Source organism: Gadus chalcogrammus, chromosome 11 (genome assembly GCF_026213295.1).
Source record: "Gadus chalcogrammus isolate NIFS_2021 chromosome 11, NIFS_Gcha_1.0, whole genome shotgun sequence".
Classification (NCBI taxonomy): Eukaryota; Metazoa; Chordata; class Actinopteri; order Gadiformes; family Gadidae; genus Gadus; species Gadus chalcogrammus.
This window is the reverse complement of record NC_079422.1, coordinates 11,507,111-11,528,560: the sequence shown is the minus strand read 5'-3', so window position 1 is coordinate 11,528,560 and position 21,450 is coordinate 11,507,111. Positions and strand designations below refer to the sequence as shown.

General features: G+C 41.4%; 3 protein-coding genes across 6 annotated transcripts; all 3 read right to left on the bottom strand.

The window, feature by feature from the left end:
• Window positions 1-144: 144 nt before the first annotated feature.
• On the bottom strand, window positions 145-4,373 carry znf576.2 (zinc finger protein 576, tandem duplicate 2). Of its 2 annotated transcripts, none has more exons than XM_056601868.1 (5): window positions 4,079-4,275; window positions 3,488-3,652; window positions 3,270-3,385; window positions 2,191-2,334; window positions 145-2,045 (listed from the first exon to the last, which is right to left on the bottom strand). In XM_056601868.1, the coding sequence occupies exons 1-5, from the start codon at window positions 4,119-4,121 to the stop codon at window positions 1,209-1,211; spliced, it is 1,305 nt and encodes a 434-aa protein (XP_056457843.1). In that variant the 5' UTR covers window positions 4,122-4,275; the 3' UTR covers window positions 145-1,208. The 2 variants fall into 2 exon arrangements, with proteins under 2 accessions (XP_056457843.1, XP_056457844.1); XM_056601869.1 differs by lacking the exon at window positions 4,079-4,275 and adding an exon at window positions 4,276-4,373 and having other exon boundaries at window positions 147-2,045.
• Window positions 4,374-4,928: 555 nt separating this feature from the next.
• On the bottom strand, window positions 4,929-14,617 carry LOC130391572 (uncharacterized). 3 transcript variants are annotated; one of them, XM_056601780.1, is made up of 10 exons: window positions 14,513-14,617; window positions 13,513-13,983; window positions 12,518-13,039; window positions 8,966-12,396; window positions 8,664-8,853; window positions 8,157-8,327; window positions 7,805-7,897; window positions 7,294-7,474; window positions 6,943-7,132; window positions 4,929-6,833 (listed from the first exon to the last, which is right to left on the bottom strand). In XM_056601780.1, the coding sequence occupies exons 2-10, from the start codon at window positions 13,931-13,933 to the stop codon at window positions 5,535-5,537; spliced, it is 6,498 nt and encodes a 2,165-aa protein (XP_056457755.1). In that variant the 5' UTR covers window positions 13,934-13,983; window positions 14,513-14,617; the 3' UTR covers window positions 4,929-5,534. The 3 variants fall into 3 exon arrangements, with proteins under 3 accessions (XP_056457755.1, XP_056457754.1, XP_056457756.1); XM_056601779.1 differs by having other exon boundaries at window positions 4,930-6,833; window positions 8,658-8,853; XM_056601781.1 differs by having other exon boundaries at window positions 4,930-6,833; window positions 8,658-8,853; window positions 12,518-13,019.
• Window positions 14,618-14,664: 47 nt separating this feature from the next.
• On the bottom strand, window positions 14,665-21,444 carry si:ch211-261d7.6 (zinc finger protein 91). Its single transcript, XM_056601782.1, has one exon. The coding sequence runs from the start codon at window positions 20,743-20,745 to the stop codon at window positions 16,432-16,434; it is 4,314 nt and encodes a 1,437-aa protein (XP_056457757.1). The 5' UTR covers window positions 20,746-21,444; the 3' UTR covers window positions 14,665-16,431.
• Between the last annotated feature and the right edge of the window lie 6 nt (window positions 21,445-21,450).

The following is a 21,450-nucleotide window of genomic DNA, read 5'->3' as shown; positions in this document are numbered from 1 at the left end:
ACGCACTCTTACCTAAAACCTTTTATATCAGCGTTGCGAACTTGCGCCAACAGAGCAGACAGATGGCTTGACCTGCCGACTACGACGTCTCTCATTGGCTAGTGTCATTGTTGACTTGCATGAGCCGTAGACCCCTGTTGTCACTTAGGTAAGGGGGACTTAAATTATTAACTTAATAGGAAGTCTGCAAAATAGGGATCCATCAAAAGTGACTCAAGGGCAGTGAAACAACACAAGGCAAAGTACTTTCTGAAGCATCCCTGTGGGATAACCTTTCGTTTTATTAGTCGCATTGGGGGAGAACAAGCCAGTCACCGTAAGAACACTTGATTTGCAGCTCTTCAAAAAGGACTCTATGGCATCATAGATCCATGTTTTGCATTCATTAGACAATACATAGAAGTATAATAGATTAAAAAAAAGACATTAACATTAGACAACTCAACATTTTTCATTTAACATTTGTCCAAAACCAAAATTTAACTCATAATGAACTCAGGACCAAAAAAAACCAATACAAACTAAATTATGATGGGGAAACAACCCAAAATATGCAATTCATAACCTCAAAAATCAAATGAAGCAACACACTTCCGTCAATTTAGAAGTCATAACACACACACACACACACACACACACACACACACACACACACACACACACACACACACACACACACACACACACACACACACACACACACACACACACACACACACACACACACACACACACACACACACACACAGCTTACAAAAAAAAAAAAAAAGCCCATTCACATACATTTTTTTAAATTAGGAAAATCTTGAGTTAAAAAATTGGGCCTACTGTTGGGTTAGGAGTAAGGGTAATGAAGTCCAACTTTTTCGATTATATTGGAAATACGCAAATACGCACATGATGTAAAAACTCAGAACCCTAACCTCAATGTGTTCAATTAGTATACCGTCACTTTAACATAGTCCATGGCTGCATCCAGAAAGACCAGCTGGGGAGTTGGTGAAAGACCTCAATGCAAACTCTAGCTAATGGGACAATTATGTCAAAATGCTGAACAAAAAAAACAAACACTCCAAGTACATCTAAAAACATCCTCTTCTCAGAATCAGATTCCCTATGCTAAAAAAAATATATATCCCTGACTGACTAAAATACAGAGGATAACAACAATCCCTCTTAACTTTACGAAAAGCGCTCCCGTCCCTTATTTATCTCTTTTCACTTTGGCTCGCGGCGTTCTCATCCGAATGGGTCTTCTGGTGGGCCTTCATGGTGCGCTCGCGGCCGAAGCTCTTCCCACAAGTAGGACAGGAGAAGCGGCCCTCTGTGTGGGCCCGAGACTTGTGGGCTTCTAGCTGTTCAGGACGGGCAAAACTCTCCTCACACTCTTCACAGGGGTGGGCTTTCCTCGGGGTGTGCTTCTCCTTCTTGTGGGCGCGGAGCGGGGCCAGGGCGGGGAAAGTGAGCTCACACTCGGGACAGGGATGCTCACGCGGGGTCGCGGATGCTTTCTTCTCCTCCTCGGCCGGCGCCTCCTCTGTGGCGGTCGTCTGGTCCTCGCCCGCCACCGCCGCCGCAGCCGCCGCCGCCTTGGGAGGACGGCCCCGCTTCGCCCCAGCTACTTTGGGCTTTGCCTCGGCCGGAGCTGCGCCAGACTCTGCGGTGCTGCTGCCCTTCCCCGTTTCCTCTGTAGCCTCGCCCTCTTCCTTCACCCGCTTCAGCTTCTTCTCTGCGGCTGCTTGGTTCTCCGTCTTTGGAGGCCGTCCGCGCTTCTTGAGTGCGGCTGCGTTGCCGTTGCAGTGCTGGCCTTCTGAGTACTTCTCCTGGTGGACTAGCAGCTCCGACTCTGTCTCGAAGCCCTGGCTGCACCTCCCACAGCGATGCGTCTTTGTGGGGTCCTCCGTCTGCTCGCCGGCCTCCGTGTCCAGGCGGGGGTGCTGAGCCAGGCGGTGGGTGCGCAGCAAGGCGGGGCTGCGGAAGGTCTCGTTACAATCCTTGCACACAAACTGCCTTTCTGGACACATGTTCCGTCTGTGGGTTGTGAGCTGGGAAACAAAATCAGACAAAATCAGCAGTTGAAAGGAGAAAAGTATTATATCAATATAATAAATGCCAAAAATAAGTCTCAAGTTTTAGTTCCCTACAATTACTTGAAAAAAAATGTCAGGCCACATTCAACACAAAACCAACCTCAGAAAAGACTCGAAAGCTCTCCTTGCAGTGAACACATTTGAAGGGCTTGTCTTCCTTGCTGTGTGTTGGCTGGTGCTGTGTCAGCTCCTCAGAGGACTGGAAGCTGCGGTCGCACACGTAGCAAGTGAACAATGTATTTCCCTGGGGTCAACACAAGAAATGTTTTGAACATCATTAAACATCCCAAGTTCTTTCCAAAAATAATGGTAGGTGTTACTTGCAATATACAAATATTTTATTAATTTTGTTATTACTTGCAAACAAGAAAAAAAAAATTAAAACACGTGTTACAAAGCAAACCAAGTCTCTGGATACACAATGGCAGTTTTTTCATTTACAGCACAGAAAAAAAAAAAAAAAATCATACTTTATCATAACCTGCCTTTAGGTCAAATGGTTAACCCAAAGCAAACCGATCGATAGAAAGTAAATGTGTTTTTGACCTATTTTCCAGAGGGTAGCAACCGGCATCGAAAGGTATGCTACAGGTCTGCCTGCATGTCTGTTTGTAGCAGACGTGACAGTTGGTTTAACCAAAGTGATACGCATACAAAAATCCATATTATATTCCTAAAATGTCTGCATCGGTTAACGTTTATCAACCAAACAACTTGATGGGCATCACAGCTGTTGTCATTGGTTTGTGGTAACAATGTCTGCAGTACCTGTATGGTTGGCTAGGAAAGATGCCAGCCTAACAACCCTATTTGAGTTCAATCGTAAACCAAAACATAAACCTACCTTTGGGGTATATTCAATGGATTAAAAATGGTGTTTAAACTCAGATTAACCACCTAACCTGAAGTGTAAAAAAGAACATGCATTCGGATGGGTAGCCTTCAGAAGCCGGTTGCGATCCGGGAAAGTAGGTAAAGAAAAACACATTCACTTTCTACCCAACCCAGGTTTGCTATTGGATTCCTGTGTGACCCAAAGGATGGAGTCTGACAAACCAGATCTATGGGTCACAGAACATGCCAACGAACGACATTCACCAAAAGGTTGATTAATCTTCCAAATTACATAACCTCAAAAAAATTGTTTGGCCTAATATGTGGAAGGATCCAGCCGCCTACCTGCTGAAGCTGTTGCTTGTACTCCTCACGGTGGCTTTTCTTCATGTGGCGTTCCTTTGCTTTAGCATTGCAGAACGTTATGAAGCACTGAAAACACTGCAGGTTATCATGTTGGTCTGTAACATAGAATAACAGTTTAGTGAAGATGGGTTAAATAAAGAATAAGGAAAAAGAAAAGAAACGTAAACGTCCAGCAGTAGGTCAAATACACCACTCACAAGTTGTAGGGGCAGGGGGCGGCTTGAAGATGGGTTTATGTGGTTCTGCTGGCTTAGCAGGTGTAACCTCCGGAGCTGGATCCGGCAGACCCCGTCCCATTACGATCTCCTCTATGTTCAAAATGTCTGAATCCATATTGAGCACTGGGTAGTGTGAACTGGGTACTGAATCAGATGAAGCAAAATATTATTTCACGTGCCAAAGACGTGCACCGTTGTTATGCTAGGTTAGCCTACAGGGTGAAAGGACTGAATGCATTTCAAAAGCTTGCCAGTTTTTTTCAATAGCTTAGCACAAATCGGTTACACTTTATAACATAACAGGAAACACTATGATTTATGCTTTTTAAAACACATTATACGTGCATGTAATATTGTTGACACCGTTAGGTGGCATGCTCTACAACTAGTTACCCTAGCTTCATTTTTAGCATGTTAGCATTCCCTATTTAAAAGCTTGAATACAACTTTTTACAACACGACGGAGGTTTGAATCGGAATGATGAAACATCTTTCAAGCATACGGTTTGTGTTAATATAGACAACAGGGTTGCGTTTCATATCCATGCAATTTCTTAGCCATTCCGCTACCTAGCATATCGTTAGCATGTAGCCTCTTATCGAACGAAACCATTGGCAGATCAAATAAGGCTGCTCTGGTCTATTTTCCAAACAAAGTTTTCTCTGGGCTACAAATATAATCTATGAGGAATTGCCACTAACTAATTTCAGAAGACTATATTTGGCGCTTAATTCCTTGCAGAAAGATCGTGCTATTGGCCGCTCACCTCGAGCCGCTTGTTTGAAGGCAGACAGTTGGACTGTGAGAGTTCAGCCTCAGAACTAGAAGCAATAGATTGGCTCCTCACCACAAGCTCCGTTGGTGCAACTAAAATGGCTGCCAAAATCCTATGTATTTGATATATTGTTACCCAAAACACAAGTGATTTTTGATTAAAATAAATAGATGTTTTAAACAATCTGTACGTATGACACCGGGAGGCCGTAAAATTAATTGGAATTGAGTTAAACAATACTCGCCACATGTGTTCTGTAATTATATGTAGAGGAAAAAATTAATATTATCACAATGACTTGCGAACGAAGAGGCATTTTTGGTTTCCATAGCTAAATTATGTTAAGGAATGGTATACAAATTTAAAACAATATCCAATAAATCTACGTTTATGCAAGTCTATGGACGACGGTATGTTCTAGTTTTTCACGTTCTATGGGTCATTCTTACCACGTGACCCTGAAAACTTTTTCAAAAACACATTTTTACATGCATTATTGTACAAGTGTTTTCTGGCTATATTGTCAAAGGGGCATCCTAATTTCAATGACTTAAGAAGCTGAACCATTAATATTAAAATCTCATTTAAATGTTTTGAATATATATTCGTAACACCACGATCCTAAGTGGTCACGTGACGGTTTGGAAACAGTTTACACTTTTGAACACACTGAAGGTTAGATTTCAAACAATTCATAATAATGGCGAGATTAAATTTTGTTGATTTTATTTCAAGTTACCACATTTAACGGTAATCCCAGAACATTTGTGGAACTAAGAATATCGTAATCTTCGAAAGTGTAAATGAACCTCTCGGAATATAAATGAACAGACTGAACTAAAATGAAGTATTTGTTGTACAAGTATAAAAAGAAAATGATAGCTTCTTGTTCTTGACCTAGGTTTAATTGTTTTGCTTTACGATTTTAAACATAAACCTGCATATATACACGTATAGCCCAATTCAACACATTAACGAACAATAATATATTGAATTTTTATTTTATTTCTATCCAATGTATCTCAATATACAGCACATTTTCAACCTTCTAATTGTTGAGACCTTAAAGCCCATTCAAAACATTTTACTTTACACACAAATCCAGGAGGTGGCACTAAAAGGCACAATCCATATTTAAGACGGTAAATCCCATTAAATCAACTTCATATTCAAGTCACAATCTTAAAATGCACAGTATGGGGCTCATTGGAAGAAAACATCAGGTATAATACATCATTCCTTTCATCAACTCATCGCTGTTGATTGTGAAATTTCATGAAGCAGTTGTGATTACGTGAGATACAAAGAAAGACGCAACACTTAAGGCATAGCACTTGAGATGTTCTGTTACAGTTTCCAAAGCGACACCTGCCACCTTCTCCCACCTCAAACTGCTCCGGCCAGTGGCCAGAACCATCGTACCGTATAGATGCATCCGGAAGGGAACGCTCCTGTCGCATATCAGGGTTAGGGGTTTCAGTCAATACACAAGCGCTCTGAGAGGGTGGCTGAGGGGGAACGGAGTCCTGGGTGGCCAAGCCACTAGAGAAAATCAAGGCCTTTGAGACCTCCAGCCTGAAGGCCATAAGGGTCAAGGGTTCCGACCCAGTCCGCTGACCCTGCCTGTATAGAAGCCATGAATTGACCAGGGCTAGATCTGTCAGGAACCAGAGCACACCTTGGGGCCAACCAGTTGAGCGGGTGTCTGTGTGCGGGATTCGGTAAAGGTGATGTAAATCTCTGTTCAGACACACCAACATTTGGGACCGCTCAAGGCTCTCAATGAGCTCTGAGACGTTTTGATCCTCCTTTCCGGCAGTTGAAAGGACAAAGCCCCCCTTGGACCGGCGCAACCTCAGTCTACCATCAGAACTGATAAACTCATCCCCCATTTGTCCTATGGCTCCTCCAACCCTGCCGGCACCATGAACACCAGCATTTAATAATCGCTCCAGCATCGCAGGGGTAGAGAGATCCTGCCTGCAAAGATATACCAGACTATCCCTCGGGGCCATTCTTTCTACTGCATCCTCTTTGTCTGAGAGATTTACTCCAAGTTTCAATTTTGTTATCAGACCACCAACTCCAATAAATACAGTGCAATTCAGAGAAACATTGTCATTTTCTTTCCCTGTTGACAAAGGAATTGGGAACTGATCCACCGCATACTCCTCTTCTGGTTTCAGCAGCTGGCACCCAGCGTCGAAACGATGTAATATTGTCTGGAGCCTCCAGAGTGGATTCATCTCATTATCATGGTTGCTTGCCTCGTCTCCGTGCCTCTTAGAGCTATTTTGGACCTCATCATTACTGCTAAAACTGTGACTATTACTGCTTCTACTACTAATACTAGAACTACAACTCTGAATTGTTGGTTGTACATCTTGTCTTTTACTTGTCCGTTGAGTCGCCAACTTGCCAGTTAAGTCCTTTTCAGGAAGGGCTAATTTTATCTTGTGTGCTAGCTGAAGGAAGCGTGAAAGGGGCATGGCATCAGCGATCAGAGACACTTTAGTTGGGTCCTGCCAGTAGAGCTTCAAACTAGGAAACTAGAAAAGGAAAGTATGAATATGAATTAATTCAGAAAAAAAAAGAATGCACACAAAGCCACACATTAGGAGAAGCAAATCATGCAAGAACAGTGGTATGGTCACTAACCTTTAGAGTTCCCATTGCGATGTGGATCCCAACAAACTGTGCAACCTCCTTAGCAGTGACGAGGTGTAACATTTTGGACAGTGAATTTGTACACCGGGCAATTTCACCCCAAGTATCCCACCCAAAGTAGGTGGAAAATAAATCAATTGGCTGCCTCATGTCCTCTTGATTGATTTCAGAAGTTGGAAGGCTGAGCAAAAGAGAAAGAAAGATGAAATACTAGAGAAATACCTCTGACGCTATGAATAAAATAGGATTGTAGTATTGCCTTTAATAGAACACCTACTTAATGGGATGGATTTAACATTGGAATTGAAGTTTGAATACAATAATGAAATGATTGTGCTGTACCTCTTTTCATTCAGCTGAACCTGGTTTCTCTTTTTAAGGCTGTTCAAATAGGCCACAGCTTGTTCCTCTGGGGCAGGCAGGGGATCACAGTATTCAACTAAATCAGAGTCATCCTCTTCAGGAATTTGCAGGAGAAAATCACAGACATGTCGATCTTCCGGTTCTTCCATGTCTCCCTGAGCTAAAAGGAAAGATTAAGAAGAAGTTTTAAAGAGGACAATACCGGTCTGGTCTATCAAACCATCATAACAGTCTTTCCTTCACTAAAACCACCATTAACACATAATTTGCTAAAGTCGATGTTTTGCTGATTTTACCTATAGGCATTTGGCATGATTATATTAGATAGATTATATTGGTAGCGGAGGTTAAGTGAAGCAAGGAGACAACTACGATGGTTCCCCACCCAGACTGGTAAACATTTTTTAAGAATGAGCTGTAAAACCCCCAAAATATCCCCAATTAAAGGCCTTTTTAAATAAAAGCATATGGTGATTTTATGAACGTATACCTATTGCTGTATTAGAATCATTGGGGTTAGTGCTCAAAGAGACATCCTCAGATCGCGTTTCTTGATGGTCCCCACTGGAAAAGTTATCTTCATCTGTTCCAAAAAAAAGAACTGGGTTAGAAAAATGATTCTGGAAATGGTAATCTTTTCAATCTCTAGACTATCGTATTGAAAATAATAGAGAATGTACTTATTTTCTTTGATTCCATTTTTGTTGCAATTTGTTGCTATAAGCTGTGTTGTGCATGGTGAATTATGTATGCAGTCTTCCATTATTACTCCAGTATTTTGGGACACGAGTGGTAGGGAGTATTGACCATTAAATCCACACAATTATTATTCAAATACAAACCTTCTGTCTGATGGTCAACTCTGGCACCACTCGACAGCTCCAAAGCAATTACACCATCTTCTCTCTGAGATGGGCATAGCAAAACCTCTCTCTCTTCTTCTTTTACTGGGTAGAAGATGCATTGTTTGGTATGGACGTCTGGAGCCAGACTACCGGCTTGGCTCTCGGTCTCTGAAATTAAAATGTTGCATTCTCTGAGTAGTGAAACTTAGTGCTTTAGAAGTCTTGTCATTTGTCATAGTTATTATAAGCAGCTTTGTAGAATGAGGCGTGGCTTAATTTTGAGATAAGCACCTGTGGATATCTTCAGGTTATATCAGCACCACCATTCTTTCTCCGGGTCACAATTAGGTTGCAACAATATCAGTTCAGAAGGGGAAAATAATCGTCTAGGGTGGCGTAATGTCGCAAAACATGTTACAAAATAAAACATGCTTAAAAGAGAGAAAATGTATATTATATAAAGTGGGAACATACATATTTACACTTGAATGTATTTACCTGTACCAGGAATGTTTTCAGAATCCATTTGTTCAACGTTCCACTGGATAATCACGTTGTCTTCTGAAGCGGGAGGATCCCTTAGAATAAGGTGTTTTCCCTGCTTGACAAGATCAGGCCTTATACTGGATGAACCATCCTCAACCTTGATCTCTTCGGAATCCAAGACTTGGCCTAACACCATACCAGGAACACGCTGAATAGAAAGAAAGATAACACAAGTATTCAAAATTAAGAGACAATATGCCACTGAAGCTGGTGTAATTAAATATAGCTGATCTTAATGTGAATGTTTGAATGATAACTACCGCTAAATGGCATCTCTTCTTGTCAGCAGTCTCCATCCGTCTGGAAGTGACGAACCTCTCAGGTATGACTATAGCAGACTGATCGGTCTCTTTATCTTGCTGTACTCCAAATTCAGACTGTTTATCAACCAATGAGGAACACACAGGAGGCACACATAGAGCAGGGAGCATATCTTGGTTGAGCTCCAATTGTGGACTCTGAAGTGTAGAGTGAGAACGCTGAACAGAGTGGGTGTCGTCTTGCTTGTTTAATTCAGAGTCGGCAGTAAGTGGACATTTTTGGAAAATGATCTGACATTCATCCGGTTCTTCATCAGCTTTTCTTCCGCAGAAATTGCCTCTGTCTGTTATTCTCCTTGAGATCAAACCCCTTTTAGAACCTTCCCTTCTTCCACTTCCTCTCCCCCTTATGCTACTCACTCTTCCAACTTCTCTCACTACAGATTTGTCTCTCTTCTGTACCACACTTTCAACGTCCTGTTCTTTCTTGAACTCAAGTGAATGTGTGGAGGAGGAAGAAGAACTGTGAAAAGTTATTTCAGTCGTCTTTTCATTGTTAATCTGAATACTGGAAACATCAGGGTCGACCACTTCCTGATTACCATCTCCAATTAGAAGAGGTTGGGAAAAGTCTGGTGGATCCATCTCATTCTGCTCCCCGACTGTGACTATATCTACATCGAGAAGAACTTCATCTTTCACATCGTCCTCTGCGGTAATCTTCATTTCAGTTCCGCAGTCATAATGCAAAGGACGTATAAGGCCATCACCTTCACTGGTCGGCCCTGTTGGGAGCCCCAGATCAGATGCTAAAGACCCTTCTGCCCCAGGGCCATTCAGCTGAGGAGACCCATTAACAAGTACACCTAGAGGGGTGCCAGTTAAGGGTTCTCTATGCTGCCGAGCTACATCCAATAAAGCTGTAATGTCTGCAACAAATGCAATTTGTGTCTTTTCTTTAGATCCACTAGCTTCAACTGCCTCAGTAATAGGCAAAGAAGGTGATGGATTCAGGGCTGGGAAAGACACGGTGCACTCTTTGTCTTCCGAAGCCACTTCTCTCGTCTCAGCTTCTATATCCCAGTATGAGGGACCACTGACTTCCCCAATAACTCCATCAGCCTTATTTGTAGGTTGATGAACTAAACCGGAAACCCCCTCGAATAAGTTGCCATTTGTAAACGTGAGGCCTGGGCTCTCCACAATGTGCATGCTTGTCTTGTGTTCCTGAAGAGAGGAGACACTGTTAAACTTCTCTCCGCAGTCTTTACATTCTAAAGCCCGCTTGGAGTTGGATGCCGTTATCACGCCCTCAGTCTCAATCCTCAAAGATGACTTGCGTTTTCTGGTGGTCTTAGGCTTATGGGCTGTCGTGGGAGATGGATCGTTTACCACTAGAGAAGACAGCAGTGAAAAGGCTTTCTGATTTTTTTTGGGTCGGCCAGCCCTTTTCCTGACAACAGGTAAGAGCATATTGGCATCCTCATTGCCCTCCTGACTCTGAGTGTACTCCTGCGTCTGCCCTGCTGCCTTAGAAGGATCCAATTTGTAAACTTTCAGCTGGGGTTGTTTATGACCCTTTAGTAAAAGAAAAGGATCTGGGGTTATTTCTTGAGCGGGGACGTTTATAGAGCCCTTGTTTATCACTGTGTTCTGGGTGGTAGGGTCTGTCTCTTTTGTTACTTTCTTGCACTTTTCCTTAATGTTCAAATCAATTAATTTGGGGGAAGGAACCTTTTTGATCTTGTTCTTTTTTAGTGCTGGGGAATCTTTTTGTTCTTTGCTAATGTTGCCTGTGACCACCTGTTTTCTCTTGGTCAATTTGTTGGTCTTTTTGTCTTTACCTTGTTGCTCTATGTTTTCAACAGGGTTAGACAATTTATCCTCTGGAGAAGATAAATGCACATGTTTTCTGGTGGATTTTCTTCCATTCTTTTTTGGAGCTACCGGCTTCTCTGACATATTTGTGAAAAACATCTTGCTTCCAGTTTTTACCTCTTTGTTTGACTGGCATGACTGTGATCGTTTCCTCTGATTTTGATTTTTCTTCTCTTTGTTTTTTGGACCAAATTCTATCACATGGGGGCTTTTCTTTGTTGGTTGCTGTTTAGCAGACGTCTCCCCAGTATGTAAATGTCTCTTTCGTGTTGACACCATTTGTTGATATATATACTCTTCATAAACAAAAGTCCTGGCCGGTCTTCGTTTTCGCACCTTAACCAATTCTTGAGCCGACATAACATTAACAGTTGAGTCTAAAGTACTATCCACCTGCTTGGTCTCTGATTGTAATGGGACCTGTTCTTGTGAAGAAATATTCTCTACAGTTGGCTGCTCTAGCGTTTCCTCCCCTTTTTGACCATTCTCAATTTGTTCTTGGGTCTCCTCTACTGGCATGCTCTCCATCAAAGAATGGGGCTCAGGTGTCTCCTCTACTGGCATACTCTCCATCACAGAATGGGTTTCTTGTGTCTCCTCTACTGGCATACTCTCCATCACAGAATGGGCCTGTTCAATGCTTTCCTTTGGTATCTGTGAAGCAACCTCTCCTTCAGGATTGTTTGGGGTTTCATATGGAAGTTGAGTGGATTTGTCTTTTTGGGGTAAAGGGCCATTGATCAGATCCTCTTGAACTGCCTCTAAAGGGGTCTTATCCAGCTCAACTGTGGACACCAGTAGCTGACCAGGGGGGGTTATTTCATCTTGATCATTAACCGTCTCATCCATACTCTTCTCCAGTTCTGTGGCAAGTACTAGTGATGATGATGGCACCAGTTGATGACTAGACTCAGATTTTTCCAAGTCTGCAACTGGTAACAAGGCAGAAGTCAGTTCCATTACGAGGGTTTCCTCCGGTTTTAGTTTGAGGTCAGCAACCTCACTCTGTCTTTTTGAAACCAGCTCCTGGAATGAAGGATATTCCAACCCTTCATTTGGAGGTGTTATAGGTTCTAATATAATAGTTTGATCCATGTAATTACACATGCCCCTTGCAAAGTGCATTTCTAAAGAGTTGGAATGCTCTGTCTGGGAATGTTCAATTGATGGGGGCGTTGGATTCAAATAAACTGGGGCTCCTGGTGCCGGGAACTGCAGGCCCTGTGTTGGGATATGAGGGGGAACCTGACCCAGGATCACAACCTGATTCACCCTCTGCACGTTCTCCATGGACTCTATAAGTTTGCGAATTTGCTCAGTGTCAATGTTAGCATTGACTTGTTGAAGAGGCTCTACTTGGAGAAATGTTGATTGACTGATCGAGATTGGCGTTATAATGGGCCCACCTTGCTTTACAGGATACTTTGGTGGGAGGGCATCAGTGGTCGTGTCAAGTAAAAACTTGTGCTTCTTTTTATTGTGGCATAACCTGGTTTTGATGCTCTTAAAAGTAGCCTTGCATAGAGAACAAGGGTATTTTATTGTAGACACACCTATAGAGAAAAGAGAGAGGAACTGTTTTTTCACCGCACCATGAAGTAAATGTATCATACATCTATTCTTTATCCACTATATTTGAATTTGTGGAAATGTAATAGTGAAATAATGTAGTACCTGTGTTACTATTTATCTTCTTGCCCGGTGCTTTAGGAGGTGGAATGGTTCCATCCTCTCCCTCTTGTCCTTGCAAGTGTGACTCCATGTGCTTCCGGACGTCCTTAGAAAAGCCGAACCTCTTCCCGCACTCCTTACACGCATACGGCTTCTCCCCGGTGTGCTTCCGCTGGTGGTACTTCAGTAACGTAAGTGTTTTGCATGCCTTTCCACAGGTTGTGCATGCATAACCATCCTCCCCAAAATGTATTTTTTTATGGCCAGTGAGCTCTGAAACCCTGTAGAATGCCTCTCCACATATTGGGCATTTGTAAGGTCTTTTCTCTACGTGAGCTTTCTGGTGGGTCATGAGCTCTGTAGAGTTAGCAAAGTGGTGGTCACACACGTAGCAGGTGAACAGGGTGTTCTTCAGCGCAGACTGTTGGTATTCCAGCGGATGGTTGCTCCTAAGGTGACGCTCCTTTGACTTGTAGTGGTTGAAAATGATGTGACACTGCCGGCACTGCAGAGAGAGTGGAGATGCTAGAAGCCGACAGGACATGAGAAAGACATTTTCTGGTTTAAAGAATGTTAGACTATTCTATGTATTTCCATTCAAATAACCTTAACATGAGACCTAACCCGTTAATTATACCAATAATATGGGTCATAGACAGACGGCACTTGTGAGTAGGAGGAAAAACATTTTTGATGATGTAATTGGGCCTAAAGCTAATACATGATCTGATTTAGATTGAATGTTATTTAATCAAAATATCATCTGCCCTTTCATTCAAGGAGAAAGCCTAAAATAGAGAATTAAAAAGATAAACATTATGCTTATATATACACATTAAAATATCATAACTTTTGATTACTGATTAATGTAGACATTGCAAAGACAAAAAAATTAACAAATAAATATGCAGCTATTATCATTAGAATGTGATTATTGAATTTTCCAATGTTTTTCTAATATGCTTAGTGCAAAAGTGCCTGCAACAAGAAATACTCACAGTCAAGTATTAGTGAAGAACTGTCTAACTCAGGAATTTCCATCAGCAAAGGGTTCCTTCTGTTCTTCATGCATGAAAGATATCTTCTGCCATCATTTGCTTCCTTAATCTTTCCCATCGTTTCCACATCACTTGCTGAAGCAGGTTTATGTCCAGGTGCTACTTCAAGGGAACCAGGGCTAAGAGAAGGGTCTATTTCCCGCCCCTCAGAGTCAACCATGGGTTCGCCTACAGGCTCCTCCAGAGTCTCCTTCTCATTTTCTTGTGTGACTCCGACACTGTGCGGTGGCTGGTTAACTATTTCAGATAATAATTGAACATGTGTTTCACTTTCCCCAGGTTGCATCATCGCATCACACTCTGTCAGTGGTAACAATGGTTCTTCTGGTCCAGTCTTCAAGGTCTGAGTAAGACTTTGCATGGTTGTTGAACTCCCGTTTTATCAGCAAGACGGTTGGAAATATCAGGTCTCTGTAATGTATTACAGATACAGTATAAATTCAGAGTAAAAGAACAATTGAAATGTATGGTACTTCTGGACCTATACGTTAGGATTTGCCCATAAATTCATGCTGAAATATTGGCCAGCATAGGTCCAGAAAGGGGTAACTGCCTTACGTCGGCTGGGGTCAGGGAATGAATGAGCTTAACAATGCACCAAACCAGATACTTGGTTTAAAAGACAACCATGTCATACAGTATTATGACCGAGATAAATTGGTACATATGCCCTTCATTTTGGATATTGTGGAATCGGAACTAGCACCAGAATGCTTCATGTTTAAAGCCACCCACTAATAACAATAATTTTAAACCTGGTTGTAGCCTAGCTGATACAGCTAACTGACGTTAAGGCACAACCATCCTCAAGTGGACAACACATCGTAGCTAGCTAATACTGATTTAAAATCCTATAATGAATATACATATATATCATTTGGCTTCAACGACCACATAAAGTGGGCTGCATGAATGCTAGAAGAAGCAAGCAGAACACTACCTGGAAGGGCTTGACCGCCCAGCATCTTCTTCTTCTTCTTGTTTCGCACAAAGCAAACACAAGCAGGCAGCTGGAGCCTCGTGACGTCACTTCATCCGAGCGAGTGCTTGCGGAACTTGTAGTTCTTTTCTTTCCTTTTTACACGCACATACAACTATCTAAAATACATATCTATCGCTATTTCTCTGCATCTATATCTATCTATTTACCTAGTAATCTATATACCACAACCGAAAACCAACAACACCTGACCACCCTATAAAACGCCCTACATCTAGGCCTATAGGCCTACTTACAACTTATTTTGGCTACATTGACTAGACCTCAAACGTAGGCTTTGTTTGAACCTGTTTCCTAAAAGCTGTTTAAATGCAATGATTCATGTGCGACGCATTGTCAAACTCATATTGGCCCATCGCATTCTACTAACATATATTAGCAAGGTTATGAAACGTGGGAATAACTAGTTCCCACGCTTGCTTAATTGTGTTACACACAGAACGTTTTTATAAACATATACTTATTTCATAAGTATTCACCTACAAGTTCATAAGTATTTATACGTTTATAACAACGTTTTTCTCTGTTAAAATAGCATGACAAATTGTAAACACTCACTCGCTTTGATATAAAGGCCTATATACTCACTCGGTGAGGTATGTATACATTAAATATATAGGCCTACATATATAAATAAATCAAATGCTAGTCGAATAAATAAATCTGTTTTAAAAGGACATGAAATACGCTTCATTACTATCCAAGAAATACCCCATCTCTCGTACATTATTTATTTTTAGACTTATCCTTTACATGGCTCAGACACAAAAATCAAACCTCAGCAATTAAATTATATTTCTTTTAGTACTTGCTGCATGACACCAAATGTCTGCAAAAAGGAGACAACAATTTCAGTTAAATAAATCTTAGATTTATTATTCACTATTTTCTTTATTTTTTCCTTAAGTTGAAAAGGAGGAATGAAAAGCCACACGTTTGATCTTTTGGGGAAGAAAAAAATAACAGAATTGTGCTCCTATATTAATTAATACTATATTTTTCACTAAAGCAATGGTACAACACTGAAAACTATCCGCAATTAATACAATTATTCTAATTAGTTAGCCTATCATTGTATCGCAACACATTACATTGAAAAGGTACAGCTTTTATGTCAGAAATCTTGTAAATACACTGTACAGCAGAGGACATAGAGCGAATTTAGTCTGTATTAAGAATTGTGAGAACGAAGAAATAAAATAACGACTTTTTCCATTCGTACTGTTAACAATATTCTTCAATCACTATAATAAATGTAAACAATTATAATTGGATTTAAGGTTATTTTAAATTACCGTTTTCTCTTGTGCATATTTAAAGTCGAATAAGTGCAAAAATCTTTTTCAAGCATTGAAATAAGAACTTTTCAAACTTGGCTTTACACTTTCTGGGGAGTTTGGAAATCAGAAACATGCATTAATGGGTGCCTTCAATATTCATGCATATTTAATCAAATCCAATGGATGAACATACATTTTTAGGCATGTAAATCGCACTTCCCAAAATGACAAATTACATAATCCCTTAAATGTCAACCCGTCTAAAACAAATGTATGCTTTTAGTTCAAACTTAGAACGAAAAAAAAGAAAAGAAAAAAAATACATTTAAATTTTCATGTTTTGTTTTCAGTCCAGTGTGAAGAACAGCCTGAGAATTTAAGAAGGAAAAGCTAACTATTCATTCTTAGACATTTTAAAAGTATCAAGTAAAATGAAGAAAAAAATTAGACAAATTATTTGCAGTTTGATTACCTTAACAAGGGTCATCTGAGGGCTAACTTTAGCTTACCAATAGTATATACAGGCATACCTTTACAATCAAATGCAATTTTACATAAATCCCTATCAGTAAAGTGTGTCTAATGTGCTCCATGGGCATGCTCAATGTAGTGCTGATGCAACTCGACTTCTTCTGCAAAAGAAGTTCCACATTCAAAACAAGTAAGGCCATTTGTATCTCCTGATAAAACAGCAGCTGGGTCATCTCTCTGCATTTTGCCATCAACCATACATTCCTGGTGATGATCGATGAGGTCCTGAATGTCACTGAAAGTCCTTGGACAAAAAGAGCAATGAAACAAGCCATTGCCACCATGTTGAGCTTCATGTCTCTGTAACGCCGATGGTGAAAGAAAGGATTTACCACAATGTTGGCATTTGTGGCTAGTTTGTGACCAACTGGCCGAGTTCTGAATCAAAGACTGAGAGTGGTCTTTCTTGCCAGCAGATTGGAAAATAGGTTTTGAAGGTCTGGAGGTCATAGCGGTGCTCAGTCTATAACGAAGCTCGATTGGGAGACGTCGGCGAATCTCATCATGCCAAGCAAGGTGTTGTTGCAGTTGGGTCTCAGTCCAATAACTATGGCAACAGAGAGCACAACAATATGGCCGACTTTTTGCCTTCATCTTATGAGCTACCAACTGTTCTTCTGTCTGAAAAGCTTTTCCACACTTATCACACTTGAAAAGGCATTTCACTGTATACTCAGATGGACGACCCAGTGCTGCAGGAAGTTCTGCCACAGGTTCAGGAAACAGGATTTCTTGCTTGGGCACCTTTAATTCCTTCTTAAACTCCAGGCACACTTTCTTATGATTGTAAAGAGCTCCAGCAGAGCTGTATCTCTTTCCACAGTCAAGACAAGGTATGGATTTGAAAGCTGGGAGGCCAGATCTACCCTTTTTCCTTCTTCTTCCAGCAGTGGCCTTTTTCTGTGAAACTGTAGGTTTACTTGTAACTGGATGACTTACTTTTAACAGAGAAATATCTCCCTTTTTTAAAGGCTTACAGCTCGAGGAAATAGATTCATTACTTAGCTTAATGCCAACGCTTGATTTTTTGCTCTGAGAATGGGCCTGCCATTTATGTGCACGAAGGCCTCTGGCCTTTGTAAAGTTCATGCTGCAATGAGGACACTGGTGAAGCTTAGATTTGAGGACTGAGGAAGGGGCATCAAGGGGTTTGCCAACTTTGGCCGCTGATTTCTTTTTGGATTTTTCTTGTTCAGGGTCACAGGGCGTTTTGCTATGTGGATCCTTCTTGCTATGCTGATGTTCATAGTGGGCAGCTAAAAGTGAACCACGTACAAATGACATATTACATTGCGGACATGAAAATGTAGGCTCCGACTTTTTGCTGTTGCCGTCTAAATTTATGTTTGAATCAATCAGTGGCTCACTTTTGGTCTGGCAGGGGGGGTAATATAACTGGTGGCGTCGGAGGACACACAGGTAGAAAAAGCTCTTGCCACATTTGGTGCAGTGATAAGGTCCTTCGTCTATCTTCCGGTTTGAAACAATGTCCGGTTTATCATCTTTTTGTAGAGAGCCTGCAAATTTCTTATCCGTGTGCCATCTTTTATGAGTACCAAGAGCTGAATTTGAAGAGAATCGCCGTCCACACTCTGAACAGTAAAATGGCCTTTTAATTTGCTCTTCCTGTTTTTTGGGTGTTATTGATAGAGGCAAAAGAGGCAAAGACGTTTTTGCATTTGACTTGTGACCTTGGAGGTGAATTCTTTTGTGGAAATTCAGCGCTCCGACCACTGAAAAGCTTCTTTCACATTCCTTACATTTGTATTTCAAATCAGATGGACCAGAGTGGTTCACTTTTGATGAGGCCACACGGATTCCTAACTTTTTCTCATCTAAGCTCACCTCTTTTTTTGAAGAATTAGTTACTTCCTCCTTAACTCCCTTTCTTTTGACTTCTGCATCGCCAATTGTAGTTATCTTTCTGCATTCCCTAATATGGTCCTGGAAAGTCACAGCACTCTTAAAAGTAGCAGGGCAGCTGGTGCACTTCAACATATTTTCTGATGTGCTTATAACATCAACTTCTTGAGGGTCTCTTTTGATACATAATTTTTGATGAGCTCGTAAGGAGGACTTGTTGTTAAAATGTGCAAGGCATGTAGGGCACTGAAGAGCCTCAATTGTCACAGTGGACTTTGGTGAAGATGGTGAGTACCCAGTGTCATATCCATGACTTCTCATATGAAACTGAAGGGCCTTGGCACGTGAAAACAGTTTCCCGCAGTCGGGGCAGCTGTATGTATTCTTTTTCACCTGTTCAACCTGATGCTGGAAGGACTTAATAGGGGGAGGAATTAAGTGAGCAGTATGGACAACCTGATGTCTGAGGAGGCTTGAGAAAAGACGGAAGGACCTGCTACACAAGTCACATTTATGATTCCCATCTTCATGTTTCCGCATGTGGGATTTCATAATGCCATTGTGACGGAACTTTCTACCACAGACAGGACATGCTACCTTTCGGATAGAGCGGGGCCGTCCTAGAACTGATTTCCAAGATGAAGGGCTCTTTCCCGGCCTTAAATCTAAGCAGAGCTCTGGACTCTGCTTGTGGTGGGAGTACGCTCCTGAAGACCAGAAACCCTTACCACATTGCCCACAATGATAAATCTTTGGGCCTAAAAGTGTTTTCTTTGGATTGAACACTTTTTCATTCAATGAAGCATGGTCCATTTCTTTATTCTGAGCTTGGCAATTCTTCCTGTGGTTATAGAGGCCACTTGCATGTGCATAGGATAGGTTACAATCTAGACATGGGTAGGGTTTTCTTTTAGGATGATTCTGTTGATGAGAGATGAAGGAAGACATGCGTTTGAACCACTTCCCACAATCTTTGCAAAATAAGCTTTTCTTTTCTAGTCCATCAGCCTGGTCCGGGACACTTTTGAAAGGTTTTTCATCCTTGTGCTTTTGCAAGTGCTCGTTGCGTTTCACCTTACTAATAGTTTCATGCTGGCCTACTGTCCATCTCCGTTTCCTATGAACTCCATGCCACATTTTGTGAACCCTCAAGGACGAAGCACTAGAAAACCACCGCGGACACTCTGGGCATTCAAATTTTTCTGATGCACTTTTATCCATATCAAAGATTTCTGGGGTGCTGGGTTGCTCCATATGCTCAAAGTCTATTTGTACAATTTTTAGATCCATCCCTGGCTTTAAAACCAGACTTGTAGGTGAAACTTCAACCTCAGCTTCCAACTCCTCTTTGATCTCCTGATCTGATTCACACAGCAACTCAAGGTCAGGATTTAAGTTGCGGGAAGGATCCTCCTCAGATTCACTATCGCTGATCACCTCAACATTAAAATCCCCGGTTTCATAACCCTCTGCATCTTCATCACTCTCAATAACATAGGAGACTTCAGTCAAAGAGTTTTGAAAACTGTCCTGCAGATCAACCTCTCCGTCCAAGTGTTGGGTTGAATCAATACCTTTGTCCAACTTGCCAGTCAAGTCAACATCCATGGCTGCCAATTGGTTGGTTTCTTCTGGTTTGCTTTCTATGATGGTATGTTGAGGTAGTGAAGTAGAGGGCTTTTGGGTTTCCTTCTCTGTGTCTTTGTAGACATCGGTGTGTTGAAGCTGATGGGACTGAAGTGCTGAGGCCCGGGAGAACTTCAACCCACAGTCCTTGCATTCAAAACCCTTCTTTTGTAGCTGGCATACTTGATGGAGGAATGATTTTGCGGGAGTCTCGCCACTATGTACCAAACGCTGGTGCTTGAAGTAGAATGTTAATGTCATGAAAACCTTTCCACACTCTTCACATGGAAACTTTTTTGCAGCTTCAGCTGAATTAGCATGCCAGCGCTGATGTTGGACCAGGGCAATATGTCTGTTAAAATCCTTTTTACACTCACTGCAGTGAAAGAGTTTCTTTGGTTTATCTTTGACATCTTTAACCTCTTTAAGCTGTTCTGGCGAACATTGAGTGTTTCGACTAAATCGTTGGTGTGTTTTCAGGCGTGATAGGGCAGGGAAGGCTTTACCACATGAACATTTAAAAAGGTTTTCAAGTGGCTCAATGGCATGGGTTTCAGTGTGTTCATTTTCCACAACCTGTTCTTCATTCTGAAAAACATCGACTATGGCCTGGTTCCGTGACCTTACTAGGTTTCCTTCATGACAGCGGCGATGAGCATCAAGTGCTGATGCACGTGAATAACTACGCCCACACGTTTCACACTGAAACGACTTCTTCTTCAGTTGCTCAAGTTCATGAAAAACTGATTTAGGAGCTTGCTTGTGTGAGCGTTGATGATTGAGAAAGTGGCCAATTACCCCATAGGATTTTCCACAGTCAGAGCATTCATAAACATGCTGTTTTGTCATCAAGGAAGTTTTTTGTTTGACCATATCTATTTGGGGAGATAGTCCATGCCGCTTTAACACATGGGAGTCAAGGTCATTTGATTGAACTAATGAGCTATTTTTTTGTCCACCGCCTTTCGCAACAGAGTGTTGATGGAGATGGTCCAAGTAGGCTCCTTCCTCCTGAAAATCTTCTCCACAATCCTGACAGCAGAAATCCCGATCCCCTAGAAATAGAAAAGGGTATACATTGGAGAAGATCAGAGCAACTTAAAGAACAGGGGAAATAATTGTGTGTTTTCAATGTTCTTAAAAGCCTAACAAAGAGAAGTATATGAACAATAAATCATGATCCTGTCTGCATATATCTAATTTGCATATATATACACCCATAAATCCAAGGTCATCCAAACAAGCAGTTATGCCAATAATGTTACAGTGTAACATGTGAATAATCCAAAAATGACTTCAGAAAGTGTTCCATATTAAGAGCTAAAATGAGGCTATACATTTCATGCAAAGTGGAATACAAACAGAAATTAAGCTTTTGTTTGTTTGTGAGAACTAGTTGAGAAACCAACAAGCCAGGGCAGATCGTATGCAGTTATTTGTGTTGGACAAAACAAAGATCCAGCTATGGAAGTCTGACTAACATCTCGATACAGGCGAGGTTAACAATAAACCTGGGTTCTCAGCAAAATGGCTATATCATTTAAGCCTCGAGATTGAATTAAAAATGATTAACGATCT

Bases quoted from the DNA above. Each gene is read 5' to 3' on its own strand.
- znf576.2 (XM_056601868.1), bottom strand. From the start codon at position 4,121: ATGGTTTCGTTCGATAAGAGGCTACATGCTAACGATATGCTAG. The intron at 3,653-4,078 runs GTAGCGGAATGG...CATCTGATTCAG, and splicing joins ACATGCTAACGATATGCTAG to TACCCAGTTCACACTACCCA. The intron at 2,335-3,269 runs GTAGGCGGCTGG...TGTTGACCCCAG, and splicing joins ACAAGCAACAGCTTCAGCAG to GGAAATACATTGTTCACTTG.
- LOC130391572 (XM_056601779.1), bottom strand. From the start codon at position 13,933: ATGCAAAGTCTTACTCAGACCTTGAAGACTGGACCAGAAGAACCATTG. The intron at 13,040-13,512 runs GTGAGTATTTCT...GTCGGCTTCTAG, and splicing joins TTCTTCACTAATACTTGACT to CATCTCCACTCTCTCTGCAG. The intron at 8,854-8,965 runs GTAGTTATCATT...CTTTCTATTCAG, and splicing joins AGAAGAGATGCCATTTAGCG to CGTGTTCCTGGTATGGTGTT.
- si:ch211-261d7.6 (XM_056601782.1), bottom strand. From the start codon at position 20,745: ATGGTCAAACAAAAAACTTCCTTGATGACAAAACAGCATGTTTATGAA.